This window comes from Musca vetustissima, unplaced genomic scaffold, assembly GCF_032173495.1.
Source record: "Musca vetustissima isolate MV318-11 ecotype Yass unplaced genomic scaffold, APGP_CSIRO_Mvet_v1 utg226203, whole genome shotgun sequence".
NCBI lineage: Eukaryota > Metazoa > Arthropoda > Insecta > Diptera > Muscidae > Musca > Musca vetustissima.
The window spans coordinates 1-17120 of record NW_026878814.1 but is presented as its reverse complement, the minus strand read 5'-3'; the positions used below and the strand labels follow the sequence as shown (position 1 = coordinate 17120).

The window sequence follows — 17120 nt, the reverse complement described above, 5'->3', positions numbered from 1 at the left end:
TTTCAGTTTCTCTTTGTAAGCATTTTCTCTTTTGTTTCGTTTTGATTCTCTTCTAAACAACGCTATAATAGCAGCAAATCCAAAGACAAACAAAAATATATCCCGCCTGCACTGTTTTTTCTAAATTTTTCGTTTTATTTTTGTTTTCGAATTTGTTTTCTGTACTAACCCAACCAAACAACAATTCTACTCCCCACCCCCGGAAATCTCCCCCAACCAATTCACCTTGCCCAACCGAACCAAAAACAAACAATCAAACAAACCACATATTCCCCCTATTTTCTCACCCCCAAACCCTGTCATCATCCTCATGATATCATCATCATAATTGTATGAATTTCAGCAATGGGCAGTCCATACTACAGAGACATGGATGAGCCAACAAGTCCCGCGGGGGCGGGACATCATCGAAGTCGAAGTGCCAGTAATGTCACATGGTCTGGATTATCCAAGTAAATATTGAATTTTGTGACAAGCAGAAAATGTTGTGAATTTGAAAAACTAATCAAACGAAAATATTTTCTTTTCGATTTATTTTTATTTTCTTCGGAAGGAGCCCCCCGTTATCAGTCCTTGGATAGAGGTGGTCTGGTTGATCATCATGATCGTGAGTTCATACCCATACGTGAGCCCAGAGATCGTTCGCGAGATCGATCACTGGAGCGAGGTTTATATCTGGAAGATGAACTCTATGGGCGTTCGGCAAGGCAGAGTCCTAATCCGTTGGGTAAGTTTTAGATTTTAGATTATAATCCTTATTTTATTCAATTTACTGCAATAATTTCCAGAGAGACTTATTAATCAATTTTTATTCTATTGTCGTTCCTCTTCCATTTTATTGTATTCTCAGGTTTTAACTCGGGCATACCGCCAACGGATCGAGCGTATTTGGGCGATTTACAACATCAGAATACAGATCTGCAGAGAGAGCTGGGTCAACTTAAACGCGAATTGGAGTTGACAAATCAAAAACTCGGTAGTTCCATGCACAGTATTAAGACTTTTTGGTCACCCGAACTGAAAAAGGAACGAGCCCTCCGCAAAGAAGAAAGCGCGAAGTACAGTTTGATCAATGACCAGCTGAAATTGCTAAGCACAGAAAATCAGGTAAGTTAATGGATATTTATTTACTACATTACGTATGACCCTGGAGGGTATGTAGTGTGAATTATGTGACCTTTGGCGTCATATCTTGAAGAGCCAATGACTTCTGACATCATCAGGACCATTCCTAATGACTTCTGGCGTCATATTGATAATGACTTCCGACGTTATAAGTCTATAGCCATTTACTTTTGACTTCATCAGGTCCATTGCAAAGAACTTCTTGACATCATCAGGTCTTTGATGTCATTTTCAGCAGAGTCAATGACTTCTGACGTCATCAGGTCCATAGCAAATAAATTTCGATATTATCAGCTCTACAGCAAATGCCTTCCGACGTTATAAGAAGTCATCGGCTATAGAGCAGATGACGACAGAAGTCATCGGCCTCAGAACCAATGACCTCTGACGTCATCAGGTCCATTGCAAATGACTTCTGACATCATCAGGTCAATTTCTAATGACTTCTGACATCATAAGGTATATTGTCAATGACTTTCAACGTCATCAGGTCTATAGACAATGAATTTTGACGTCATGTGACGGAAGTCATTGACTCTAGAGATGGCGACGTCAAAAGCCATTCGGACATCAACAGACCTTGGTTATTGATGTCAGAAGTCATTATCAATAGAGCTTATGACGTCAGAAGTCATTAGCTCTCTAAAGTCAATGACTTCATTTCCAGCAGAGCTAATGACTTCTGATGTCATCAGGTCCTCTGACGTCATAAGCTCTATTGATAATGACTTCTGAAATCAATAACCAAGGTCTGTTGATGTCCTCTGATCTATTTATAACAAATACAGTTAGCATTTCTATTTCAAATGACTTCTGACGTCATCAACTCTATAACCAATGGCTTTTGACGTCGCCATCTCTAAAGTCAATGACTACCGACGTCATTTGCTCCATAGCCGAAGACTTCCGACGTCATCTGCTCTATTACCAATGACTTCCGACATCATTTGCTCCATAGCCAATGACTCCCGACGTCATCTGCCCTATAGCCGATGACTTCTGACGTCATTTGTTCTGTAGCCGAGAACTTCCGACGCCAGCTGTTATATAGCCAATAACTTCCCACGTCATTTGTTCTGCAGCCGTTGATTTCCGACCTCATCAGCTCTATAGCCGATGCCAATAGTCATAAATAAAATTTTCAAGGAAGCACCCAACCTAGACGAAATATTAAAAAAAATTATATTTTTCTTGGCGTCAAGATTTTATGGAATATTTTTCCAAGGTCTAACAAAGCGTGGAGTTTATAAATAATATTTCTATCGAGAATTTCTAAGATTAGGGTCTAACGAAGTTTTTATAACCTTCACCACACTATGGTACAGGGTATTATGTCTTTGTGCATATGCTTGTAACAGGCAAAAGGAATCGAGATAGACCCATGGTTCCTTTTGAGAATATGGATAGAATCACTTTCTGAGTCGATTTACGCATGTACGTCTGTCCGTTCATGTATTTTTGTTAACAAAGTACAGGTCGCATTTGTGATCCGATTTGGATGAAATTTGGCACAGATCACTTATTTGGCCCAAGGACGAACCCTATTGAAATTGGGAGAAATCGGCTCAGATTTAGATATAGCTCCCATATATATTTTCGTCCGTTTCAATGTAAATGGTGCACCAAAGTCCCTATATATCTTTCGATTTGCATGAAATTTGGTACAGAGTAATGAATTAGTTATAGAATGACGTGTTTTAAGTTTCCTGAAAATCGGTTCAAATTTAGATATAACTCCCATATATATTTTCGTCCGATTTAATGTAAATAGTCCACCAAAGTCCCTATATATATTTCGATTTACACGAAATTTGGCACAGTGTAATGAAATAGGTCTAGAATGATGTGTGTTAAGTTTCCTGAAAATCGGTTCAGATTTAGATATAGCTCTCGTATATATTTTCGTCCGATTTTGTCTAAATGGTGTACCGAAGTCCCTATATATCTTTCGATTTGCACGAAATTTGGCACAGCCTAATGAATTAGGTCTAGAATGATGTGTGTTAAGTTTCATGAAAATCGGTTCAGATTTAGATATAGCTTCTATATTTGACCAAATTAAAAATTTAGTATCGGTTGCATAATGACATTTTTATGGATCCAATTTCATTTTACTGGTCTTTTAAAAATTCGACGTCTGTTAGGATTCAACTGTTGAATATACCCAAAGTGGTGAAGGTATCATATAGTCGGCCCCGTCCGACTTTACTACTTTTCTTACTGGTTTAAAGTATATTTCTTCGGCGATTGACGAGAGTGTATTTTATTCTAATAACTTCCGTAGGCATGCATTTTTTAAGGACGAAAAGAACCACTATTTTCTAATGAATATATTTTCTAGGACCAACAAAGGCTTGAATTTTTCAATATTAATTTTTCTAGGGCCATATTTTTTAAAATCCTACATATTATTATGAATTCAGACCTATGAATTGTCATTGAAAAAAAATTTTTTATACATCTAGGCCTATGGATGGTCATTGAAAATATATTTTTTATAACTCCTGGCCTATGGATTGTCATTGAAAATATATTTCTTATAAATCAAGGCCTATGGATGGCCATTGAAAATATATTTTTTGTAAATCCAGGCCTATGGATGGTCAAAAAATATTTTTTTTTAAATCCACGCCTATGTTTATTGAAAAAAATATTTTTTTATTAATTAAAAGCCAATGGAAATATTTTTTAGAATACCACGCCTATGAGTGATCCTTAGAAATATATTTTTTTTATAAATAGAAGTCTATGGATCGTTCTTCAAAAAATATATTTAAAATTTAAAATATTTCTTAAAAAATGCAAACTTTCGGATAAAAAAAATTAAAATCCAGAATTGAGAACAAATGTTGAATACTTCAATTTGAATAGCCTTTATATAAATATTTATTGTTTTTTTAACTTTTCCAGAAACAAGCAATGTTGGTGCGTCAATTAGAAGAGGAGCTGCGTGCTCGTATGCGCCAACCGAACATTGAGATGCAGCAACAAATCGAGGCGGTCTACGCGGAAAATGATCATTTGCAGCGTGAAATTAGCATTTTGCGAGAGACAATCAAAGATTTGGAGTGTCGTGTCGAAACACAAAAACAAACTTTGATTGCACGCGACGAAAGCATTAAGAAATTATTGGAAATGTTGCAGGCCAAGGGCATGGGTGAGTGCTAAACTGAAAATTTAAAAAAAAATATTTACAGATATAAAAAACAATAACCCACAACAACAAATACACGGACAAACCAATTAACAACAATGTGTGGGTGTATAAGTGTGGTTGATAATCAGTGACTAAGGGCTTTATTAGATAAACAGACATCTTGTCGTGTGCGCTAGCAAAGTGGGGGAGAGGGTTTTGGATGTCAGAGAGATGTTAAGATGTTGCGACTGGAGGTTAATGATAATGAGTTTTAGCTTATTAGCAAAGGTAGTGATATGGTGTGCGGCGTGGGGGTTCAAAGATAAATATAATGAGCAAAGCAGCTACTGCAATAAGAAGAAACATAATTTGCCACAATAAAAATTAACAACATTTGCTCTAAACTTGACAGACTTGTTAAGAAATTCCAACAACTTGAGAGTTGTGATTTTTGCCGAGTAGGAGAGAGAGAATAAACTTTGCCAATTTGAAAACAAGTTTAATTAGAAATGCAACTCCACGCTTGGTGTGGGTGGAATTTTAAATGGGGTAATATTTTTCTTATTTTATAAGGACTTATAGAAGATCTGATGTAAAACCGATTAAAGTGTTTCTATTTATTCTATTAAGATGTTAAAAAACAGTCCTCATCCATAGTAGAAAATAACATTTGGGGGCTCCATGCTAAATATTAGCCAAACAATTCGGAAAAAATCAAAAAACGATGAATATTCATTATATATACCCTTCCAAATTACGTGGTATGAAAATCGTACTCATTAGAAGGTGAAATACCGAAGAACTCATTTTGTGTAAAGGTATATGGCTTAATATGTATTAACAACTGAACTAAAAACTTAGTCCCATATTTTTGAAACCACGAAATGGATATAGCTTTATATACCATAACTCTGGAAGCCAAATTTTCACATCTTTACCGACATTAATTTTTATGACATTTTATACAGGTTCTGGGTCGGGAACCTGTGATTTCCAAGGGTGTTAGAAAGAGTACATGTCTGGCTCTCGTATGAACTACGATTATTGACTTCGATCAAAAATTAACAAAATGGCGGACCTTTGAATTTTTTTTGTTTTTTTTTTTTGGAAATTTGCCTATTTTTGACCATCAGCTAAGTTAAAAGATAAGGACGTTCTTCCAGAGAAACGTGTCCAAATTTAGAACCGATTGGATTAATAGTTTTTGAGTTATCGTGCCCGCCAATCGTAAAAAACACAGCTTCGAGAAAAAATCCGTTTAAAGTTTGCGAATCACTCTTGTCGTCACTTGATGGTGACACAATAAATCGACTATACCTTCAAGAGTTCTTGAGATTTGCACTTGAAATCTTGTAGGGACATTCTTCAATTAGTGTAGATTCGACAAATTATATACAATTTTTTGACATCGAGAATGGGGATCCCCTTAACTCGATGTGTATATTACCTTTAATTATTTTTTCCATTAGAGCCGTCTCACTCCGATGGATGACTTTTGTCAATTGCGCTTCAATAAACGGTCCTCTTTTAAGGTCGGTTATCTTCCTCATCTTCTCAAATCCTTGCCTTCCCAGTAGACTGAAGCGGAAGTAGTCTGCCCTTAAAATTTGTTGACATCGAGAATGGGGGGTCCCCTTAACCCGATGTGCATATTACCCTTAATTTTTTTTTTTTCATTAGAGCCGTCTCACTCCGATGGATGACTTCTGTCAATTGCGCTTCAATAAACGGTCCTCTTAAGGGTCGGTTATCTTCCGCATCTTCTCAAATCCTTGCTTTCCCAGTAGACTGAAGCGGAAGTAGTCTACCCTTAGCCTTGACATTGAAGAACTGTCTAGGCCCACCACAAGTAGAGTTCTATGATCTTTCTCCTGGATGATTTGCCATTTCTTAACCAGCAGTGTACTGTTTTGTAGACCAAAGACTTAGGTGAATTCCGGTTCGACATTTCTGAGTTGCCGGGCTTCACGGAAGTTTGGAAGGCAGTGCTCTCCTTCTCGATATAAGAATCGCCATCGCCACAATCGGTCGGTAGGCTAGGCCTTCTCTTGCTATTAGTCGACGGGAAGTTATTTTTCTTTTTGCGGCTTAGGCGCTCGTCTACTCTTCCGCAGACCTATTCGTCTTCGCCAGTTGCGAGAAAGTGCAGGGACCGTCATGTTTGTCCTTTTGAGCATTGGCTTGTTTTTTCGATTCATTTTGACTATTTTTGGTTTTTGTACCTTGGATAAGTTTTAGTGAGCTTGGCGATTTCCTTGCTCATTTCATTTACCATATTATCAGCTTCTGTGTTTCTTCGGCATTCTAAGAAGTTGTATTTGCCATGTATTCATGATCACACTTGGAGTGTGAGTTTGAGTCCACACCTGTCTCAGAAGGTTGGGTTGAGGTTGCTCGTCCGCCGTGGTCCTTGAAATCAGATTCGTTTTTGCTAATTTGCCGTTCTGGTTGTGTGCTTGTACCCATGTCTGTAGGAGATGTTTGCTCACAATCAAAGGAAAGCAACGAGGCGTGTTCGTAGACAGATCAACGTCATCCGCCGGTACTGAGTTATTTAGGCTCTGTATTGTAACGTTATTTGTTTTTGTAACTTTTATGATTGTTTTTTTTTTTGGTTTTAGGGGAACACCCCCATAATCAGTTTTGGTCCGCGGGGCCAAAGTCCTAAAGGTGGGTGATCAGACTATCTCATTACCTCCAGTCCCCGCCACCTGGGAACGCAACCGCTATGAGACTGACAAACTCCCTCGTTTTTCCCTTATAACTCAATTTGAAAAATTTATTTTCTCCAACTGTGGCTCTCCTGCACGCTTCTAGAGTTCCGTGGATCATTATGTAGTTTGTTTAGTCCAGAAGTCAAACAGGGAGGAAAAAATCCCTATGTGGATGAAAGCTCTTGGGTAGTATAACTCTAAAATTCTTCTGCTTCGAGTTCATAACATTTTGAATAGGGTTCTCAAAGACAAAAGCTTAAATTTTGTTTGTTGATTTTTGGGTATATCCCGCATATATAGGCCCAGCCACTATATAAGTATTTTAATGGCTCAGGTACATGTTTATACCCTTCACCATACTGTAAATATATTTCATTATTATATTAAATATGTTGATAGTCTGTATGAAAAAAAGTCCGTCACTACAAGAAAAATCTGCTCTGAAAAGAAATGTTCTGATGTGATGCCAAATGTCACAACCTTGACACTGTTGAACTTAATTCGTAGATGCAATTTCGCAACAATAGTCGACATAAATACAACTTATCATTTTAATATGCCTTGGATGAAATTTGGCCGCTTTTTTTTATTATTTTTTATTTGGCCCAAGGACGAAACCTATTGATCGGTTTAGTTTTAGATATAACTCCCATATATATATATATATATATATATTCGTCCGATTATAGGTAAATGGTGCACCAAGGTACCTATATACCCTTCAATTTACACGAAATTTGGCATAGCGTACTGAATTAAGCCTAGAAAGATGTGTGTTAAATTTCGTGAAAATCGGTTCAGTTTTAGATATTGCTCCCATATATATTTTCGTCCGATTTAAGGTAACTGGTGCACCAAAGTCCCTATATATCTTTCGATTTGCACGAAATTTGGCATAAAGTACTGAATTAAGCCTAGAACGATGTGTGTTAAAGTACCTTCACCACATTGTGGTACAGGGTTTGTAAAAGGCAAAATGAAACGAGATAGACCCATGGCTTCTTTTGCGAATATGCATACAATAACTTTCTGAGTCGATTTTTGCATGTCCGTCCGTCTGTCTGTCCCTGTTTGTAAACAAAGTACAGGTCGCATTTATAATCCGAATTGGATGAAATTTGACACAGCTCATTTATTTGGCCCATGGACGAACCCTATTTAAATTGGGAAAATCGGTTTAAGCGACGTCAATTTTCAATTTTTTTTTTTGTTAGTTACGCCTTTTTGCATTTTAGCTAACGATATGTAGAATATACCCAAAGTGGTGAAGGGTATCATATAGTCGACCCAGTCCGACTATACTACTTTCCTTACGGGTTATTCCTTTCATTATGAAGTGACAGCTTTTGAATATGTTCACATCGGACAAAAATATATATGTGAGCTATATATAAATCTGGACCGATTTTCAGGAAACTTAACACACATCATTCTACAACAAATTCAGTACGCTGTTCCAAAATTCATTCAAACCGAAAGATATATAAGGACTTTGGGTCGTCATTTACATTAAATCCGACGAAAATATATATGGGAGCTATATCTATATCTGGAACGATTTTCAGGAAACTTGACACACATCAGTCTAGACCTAATTGATTACACTATGCCAAATTTCGTGCAAATCGAAAGATATATAGGGACTTTGGTATACCATTTACATTAAATCGGACAAAATTATATATGGGAGCTATATCTAAATCTGGACCGATTTTCAAGAAATTTGACACACAACAGTCTAGACCAAATATATATAAATATAAGATATATAGGGACAATTCATTACGCTATGCCAAATTTCGTGCAAATCGAAAGATATATTGGGACTTTGGTATACCATTTACATTAAATCGGACGAAAATATATATGGGAGCTATATCTAAATCTGCACCGATTTTTCTCAATTTCAATAGGGTTCATCCCTGGGCCAAATAATTGGCCTATGTCAATTTTCTTCCAATTCTGGTCATAAATGCGACCGGTACTTTGTTTACAATTTAACATGGACAGACGGGCGTAAATCGACTTAGAAAGTGAAACTATGCATATTCTCAAAAGGAACCATGTGTCTATCTCGTTTCCTTTTGCCTGTTACAAACATATGTACAAAGACATAATACCCTGTACCACAGTGTGGTGAAGGGTATACAAATAGGAATGCCTATGGAAACAAATATGTCTCCTTTAATCACCCTTTAAATAAGATAAAATAATTAAGCCATCTACACTATGGAAGGTATCTTACAGGATTTCAATACTGTAAACTTATGAACCACACAATCGTAAACGATGTAGAGTCTGATCAATCCAAACCAGACTTTTCTTTGTCCTTTACATTTAAATTTTCTGTACTTACATTTAACCTCAATTGTGAATTGCAATTATAATAATGTAATTTCGTTTTATTCTTCTCTTTTCCATTTTTATATATTTTTTATGCCACAACATTAATTGTGCCAAAATAAAAATATGTGTCAACAACATGAACAAATCTGCACCGAACCACACCAACCAACAACCTACCACTTGACCAGGTAAAGAAGAAGAACGTCAAATGTTCCAACAAATGCAAGCAATGGCCCAAAAACAGGTAATTATTTTGCAATGTTTTTTTCTTTACATTTTTGTTCCGATCGAAAGACACAAAATATTATTTGTATTTGCTTTTCTTCTCTCTCATAAAAGAAAAAAAAAATCAAACATAAGAAAAAATCTCAACAGAAAGTAAAAATCATAACAAAAAAATAAATAAATTTTTAATAGCAAAAAAAAATAATTAAAAAGAAATAAAATTTTGGTATTATTTCTTACAAAGAAAGAACAATCAAATGAAAAAGAAAAATAATGAAAATTACCAAAAATAAAAATAACTTCTTTACACAAGATAAAATAAAAATATTAGATTGAACATTAATTTCCATTATTTATTAAATGGATTTTAGGTTTTCCATTACGTTTTTGTGTTGAAATGTGATTTATTTAAATAATTGTTCGTTGTTCATATTTTTTTTCAATTTTACCAAACCAACAAATGTTTGGTTTTTGATTTGCCCAACAAAATAAAAAAGAGAATCCTTAGAAAGAAGAAAATTTTATAAGAAAAAAAAACTATTTTCTGTTCTGTTCAAATCTCTTTTTGGTTAATTAAATGTGTAATCACCACTTTTATACTCTAGCAGAATATATTTGCATACCGTCATGTATGTATGTATGTAACACAGTTAGAAGTCTTCGTTTCCATTTTTTTTTTTTATTTTCTTGGTTTTCGATTTAATTTCGTTTCATTGAAACTTTAGTTTTTCGTTGTTTCCATCCATTTGTTTTGATTAGGAAAATCATCACATGCCAAGAAATTATAAATAACATTTTCATTTGGTTTTCCGCCGTCTCCGCCGTTGTCGTCGTCCCCGCCTTCACCAAACATCATCACAAACTAACAACTAAAAAAAAAACAGAAATTCCACAACCAAAAAATATAGTAAAATAAAACTTAGCAATGCAAAACAAGCAGAACTCATTACTTCATTACATATTTCTTTTGTGATGTTTTTATTTCGGTATTTTTGGTGTTTTTATTATTCAAGATTAGTTTCATAAGAACATTCGCCTCCAAAAACAAAACCACCAATCATAACTCTTAACTGTTAAAACAAACTTCATATTCTGGTAGTAAAAACTAAAAAAAAAATACAAACCTGATGCAGCGAATGACAAACTTTCAACACCACCGTAGAACAAAAAAATATCTTATACACTTATCATCTAAACTTAGACAACCTCAACTGTTTTAGATATGATTCCACCTCATTTTGTGAAACAACCTCAAACCCTAAGAAGTTTCCTTTAACTACAAAATTGTGTTGTAGATTTTTTTGTTTTGGTAAAAAAGAAGTGGAATTTTTGACGATTAGTTCACAAGTTTTTATGGATTGTCTCTTTATTTTTTTAGCATTGAAAGCATTGGAGTAGCGAAAACAAATTTTCTAGGGAAGCAATTTTCAGTTTATTGTGGGAAATACTACATATATTCTGTACATTTATACTCATTCGTGCGAGATACTTTTTCCCGAAAGTTATACTTTTTTCAATACAGATAAAGACTACAAATTTTCAACTCTGTCTGTTGAAATCATTCCTTGGATGTTTTTTTGATTGAAAATGGGATATGTCGATCTACGTTAAGGTTATAAGGGCTATAACTGTACAGCCATTTTGGGTATGGCTGTAATTTGGCAGTTTAGGTCCTTAGTTGGTAGCAAATCTTCTTACAAAATGTTATAGTTGGTAGTTGGGCGGCATTCTATTAATACGACTTTAATGTTAGTTTTAAGGCGTAAATTCTATAATAGGGACCAATAATGTCTCCTTTACTCTTATTGTTATTAGTTCTTCGAACACATCTAGTAACTATATTTGTTCATATTTCTGAAATTTGCTCTTTTGAAATAGTATTATTATTATTATTTTTTTTTTTTTTTTTGAGGAAAATATTAAAAGATTATTTGGTTATAAAATAACGTACAGTTGGGCGCCATATTCTGTTTTTGTCTTACGCTGAAAATTCATTCAAAATATATTTATTTGTAAAAACAAATACCTTAATTTTTCTTCCGTTTTTATACCCTCCACCATAGTATGGAGGGTATATTAATTTTGTTTTTCCGTTTGTAACTCATCGAAATAATCATTTCCGACCCTATAAAGTATATATATTCTTGATCAGCGTGAAATTCTAAGACGATCCAAGCAGGTCCTTCTGTCTGTCCGTCTGTTGTAATCACTCTAGCGTCTAAACAAGTTGAGATAGATCGCAGGCGTTTAGGCATAGCTCTCATATAAGGGTATCCCCAAATTTTTGGTATTTTGGTGTTCTTGAGAGCGTTTTTCAACCGAATTCGCTAAAATTTGCTACATTGAGTTCGTATTGGGTACTAAATGTTGCCACACAAAATTATAAAAATTGATCCACTTTTTCTGGTAGCCCCCATATAAGGGTACATCCCAATTTCCAGTTTTTGTGGGGTTTTGACCGGATTTTTTTCACCGAATTGGCTGTAATCTAGTAATTTGTGTTCTTATTGGGTAGCAAATATCTCCACAAAAAATTATAAATATAGGTCAATTTTTTCGGGTAGCCCCCATATAAGGGTACCCCCATATTTTCAATATTTTGAGGTTCTTGGGCACGTTTCCAAACGAATTCGTTGAAAATTGGTATTTTGTAGTCGTATATGGTAACAAATCTCCCCAACAAAAATTATTAATGTTCTACCCTTTCTAGTGGTAGTCCCCATATAACCCCTCCCATATAACCCTTATAAATATAGGTTAATTTTTTCGGATATCCCCCATATAAGGGTACCCCCCAATTTTGGGGTTCTTGAGCGCGTTTTTCTACCGAATACGCTGATATTTGGTACATTGAGTTCTTAATAGGTTCCAAATCTCTCCACAAAATATTATGAATACAGGTCCATTTTTTCGGATAGCCCCCATATAACGGTACCCCCAATTTTTGTAATCATTTCAAATTCGCAGGATAGAGAGATAAAAAATTAGAACGTAAGGTTCGGTAGGGAACTATAGCCGCATTTAGACCTAATCACTGATTGGAGGTTCCAGAAGGGTTGGACCGATATTTCCCATCTTCGAATTTGAACTAAGCTTGGAAGAAATAATAAGATGGGCAAAGTTCGGATGAAATCTAAATTTTCTGAAACAGATTTGGTCTAAAGAGACATGGGGTCTAGAATCAATATTTCGATGAAGCACATTTTCATCGTGTTAAAGTGTATACACCCTCATTAGCCATAAGTCTGAGGGTATAATGATACTTTAAAAATTTCTAAAATTTTTATTTAGGTTTACATAATCCGTTTTTAGAAATGTCGGTATAGTCAATATAACTATGGTCTAAAGTTCGGCCCGGCCGAACTTACCGCTTTTTTACTTGTTAATTCTGTTTCCGTCCTGGGAGCTATATCTAAATAAGGACCGATTTTCACGAAACCTGGCAGACTTCATTCTAGGCTCAATTCAGTACGCTATGCCAAATTTTACATTTAATCGGAGGAAATATATATGGGAGATATATCTAAATCTCAACCGATTTTTAAGAAATTTAACACACATCATTGTAGACTTTATTCTGTACGTTGTGCCATATTTCGTGCAAATCGAAGGATATATAAGAACCGTTTACATTATATCGGACGAAACTATATATGGGTGTTATATCTAAATCTGAACCGATTTTGTCCAATTTCAATAGAGTTCGTCCTTGGGCCAAAAAAAATGAGCTGTGCCAAATTTCATCCAAATCGGATTATAAAGGCGACCTGTACTTTGTTTACAATTTAACACCAACGGACGGACTTGCATAAATCGACTCCGAAAATGATTCTATGCATTTTCTCAAAAGGAACCATGTGTCTATCTCGTTTCCTTTTGCCTGTTCCAAACATATGCACCAAGACATAATACCCTGTACCACAGTGTGGTGAAGGGTATAAAAAAACATTTACTGTTGTTCGCCAAGTTAAATTTAGGTTATCCGATAAGCTCTTTAAATGCATTAATTTAATTTTTTGGCTCTTTATGGCTATTTTTATGGCCCTAAGCGCATTTTTCAACAAAAGTGACTACATTTAGCATTACGAAGTGGCTGTGATTTTGAGTTCTGGGGTATTGTAAAAACTTATTTCCGAATATTTTCGATATAACTTTTTTTACATAGGCCTCATACAAAGTATTTTCGGTATGTTAAGGGTCCTAGCTCAAATTGTGAACCCATGTGCCTGTATATTACCGAACATTTCTCGACACCAATTCTAGAAACATTTTTTTCCACTTCATAGTCGAAAACATGGTTCTTAAACTTTTGTCTTACCTCGTTGTTTCTGGAATTTCACAGAAGACTTCAAATTGTTCGTCTAACATTGCTCAAGTGACCAGTCACCATATGACCACTTTCGCCTAAGAAATCGGCGATTATTTGCTTCGAAGCCTTTACGCGGACAATTTTTCGTTGGGTTTGGCTCGTCTTCGAAGACTTACACGATCGATGTCAGTTTTGTTTCTGGACTAATACGCATATATCTATGCCTTATGAAGCACGGCGATCTTACTTTTTCAAATTTCTTTCCAACAATTGTACGGAATTCATCGAGAACAATTTTTTACAACTAAGGGAAAGAAGAAATGCCCAAGGATACATTATAAGTTCCCCAATATATAAAAAATATTTTAAGGTTCGAACTTAGGTCCTCAGAGCAACACAGATGTTCTGAGTTTCCAACACACTTCCTAAAAACTGTTGCGCAAAAACATGTGTATACCATGGAAGCAATTGTAATTGTGTGGATTAATTATTCATCGCTACAACAAAAATTTGCTTTGAAAAGAACTGTTTCTAGAATGAAGACAAATGTGAAACTTTAACAAAATTTGAATTTAATTCGCCTATGCAAATTCACATCAGGTCGAAAAAAACATACCACCTATGTAAAGTCAATATGCCCCATATGCCTGATGTGCCGATTAACCAACGGCGAAACGCGTCGCATAATTGTGGATACGCAGGTTATTCTCCTGGCTTTCCTTTTCATTGTAAAACTTAGATCAATAAGCTCGACTCGAGAGGGCATAACGACCGATTTTGGACGGTCGTTATGATGGCGTTTTGCACATAACAAATCTTTTCGAAACCCCAATGAAAGGACACATGTGGCTTCAAATGGTCCATGAGCTTCAATTCACGACAAAGTGGTCTGAACGAATTCTCAATTCTTGAGAACGTCGTGGAATTGACTGATTTGGATCGTTTGCTACTCCTGAACAGTAGCGATAACAACAACCACTCCCGCAAACCGAAGTGGTTTTTTCCGCCTACTGTGGCGAATATGAACTTCGGCAGTACATTTTCATAATTCCATGATGATTCGATTCGAATTCCAATGACGGTTAGACTACGCATGAGTTCACAAATTAAATTGAAACTTGGCAAAGACTTTCCTTTTGGAATATTTGACATAACCCGGAGAATGACTAATAATTTGCGATCCTCCAGTGGTTTCATTGGTGCTAAGTAATAGCTACCCCCACTTTCAATAATAAAATCTTTACTTTTTATGGAATTTTTTGTAAATCTATGAGAACTCATTCTAACTACGCTTATGTTTGTTTACCACAATTCTCTTTTTTTTATCCCTTTACCTTGAAGCTTCCGTTCTTTTATTTTATTTTTTCGACTATACATTTCATGTTATTCACATTACATTTTGAGGGTCAATAGCAAGCAAGAAAAATAATACGCTCGCTATCCCTTTCATTTCATTTCCGTTGATTTTTTGTTAATGCTCTCCATGATTTATGTTTGAAATTTATGTCCATCATATTTCTTTTAGCAACTTCTTTGGTACGGACACATTTTGAATGTTCTTGTTGGTAGAGGAGCAAGGATTTTATTTTTTCCAAAACATTTGTAATTTTATTTGTGAAATTAGAGTGGAAGAATTTAGTTGTGGATTCTTTATTTTTTCCACTCCTGTAAATCATGCGACCGTATGGAAATAACTTATAATGAATTGCACTATAGTTATTAAAAAAAATCGTGACAAGGGTCTTCTATACCACGAGAAGGACCGTACAGATGAAATCTTCTTGTTGTATGCATAATATGCATGAAGTCTTATTTTATTTAAGGGTTGGGTTACCCATCGTAAGCATCAAAACACAATCGATTATTCCCTTGCCATCACAACCGACATTACTAATTATATTAAATTGTTTTAAAATACTTGGACCGATGTTCTTGAGGCTGTGGTCCTATATGCCAAAACATGAAAATTTGTTTCTTCAGAATACGATGTAAATGAAAATTTTTCGAAATATTATAACCAAATGCTTATATATAGGTAACTACAAAAAATTGTTGTCCATTTATTTTCCTGATCAAAATTTTAAAAGCAATATAATGTTATTTTTTTAATTTCCTCAATTAATTCGAATCTACACTAATTCAAGAATGTCCCTACAACATTTCAAGTGAAAATCTCCGAACAACTCTTGAAGATATGGCCGATTTATTGAATCAAAAATTTTTTTAGATATTCAAATATATATGTGCAAAGTTACAAACCTTAACAAGCATTGGTATTGATTTACCAGCCCATTGAAAATATTTGAAAAATTAAAATCGAGAATGTGGATAAGTACTAAAAGAGTTTCTGCGTTTTCATTTCACTTAGCAATTAGGAAGACAAAATAAGTATTGGCAAAAAAGGGCCGATCTAATAGTTGCAGTAGTCTGCGGCGATTTTATATCTCTTTTCGGATATATCCATATTGATCTTCCATTGCAAAATACCAAGTTCTTTTCGTGGATTTGCCTTAGGAGCATGCGACTTTTGCAAACTGTGACGAGAAACTCCAAATATTTTTCTACAATAAAATGGATTTGTCAAACTTGGGGCTTTTTTTATTCGTTCATTAGTTACAGAATGGCTTGAGGTACCAGACCCAAACTTAAGACGCACCATTCTAAACACAATTCAGTACGCTACGCCAAAATTCGTGCAGAAATCGAAGGATTTGCATTTAAATCGGACGAAACTATATATGGGAGCTATATTGCAATCTTGGAACCAGTTTCAGGAAACTTAGCACACATCATTTTAGACTTAATTTCCCGTGCGCTATGCCAAATTTCGTGCAAATAGAAAGATATGACTTTGGTACACCATTTTTATTAAATCGACGAATATTGCTCTGGGAGCTATATCTAAACCTGAACCGATTCAAGAATTTGTACACACATAGCTATTGAGAGACTTAATTTCATACAATGCCGAATTTACGTCAGAAATATAAAGATATTTAGGGACTTGGTGGACGATTTACCTTAAATCGAATAAAATAGGGAGCTATATCTTCAATCTTGAACCAAGGTTTCCAATTTGGATAAGAGGTTCGTCCTTGAGCAATTGATGATATACCAAGATTTCATCCAATTCGAATAATATAAATGCGAACTGTACTTTGTTTACAATTTAACATGGGCAGACAGTCGGACGGACGGACAGACGGACGGACGACATGCATAAATCGACTTAGAAAGTGATTCTATGCGTATTTCAAAGGAACCA

The 17120-nt window shown here is 35.2% G+C and overlaps 1 protein-coding gene across 1 annotated transcript; it reads left to right on the top strand.

Moving 5' to 3' along the window:
• Nucleotides 1–427: 427 nt before the first annotated feature.
• LOC133323577 (ERC protein 2-like) lies at nucleotides 428–9631 on the top strand (the record flags this gene model as incomplete). The annotated part of the gene is made up of 5 exons (XM_061532491.1): nucleotides 428–452; nucleotides 554–727; nucleotides 851–1107; nucleotides 4036–4282; nucleotides 9510–9631. Coding segments are annotated over exons 1-5 (825 nt in total), but the record flags the coding sequence as incomplete, so codon positions are not given.
• Between the last annotated feature and the right edge of the window lie 7489 nt (nucleotides 9632–17120).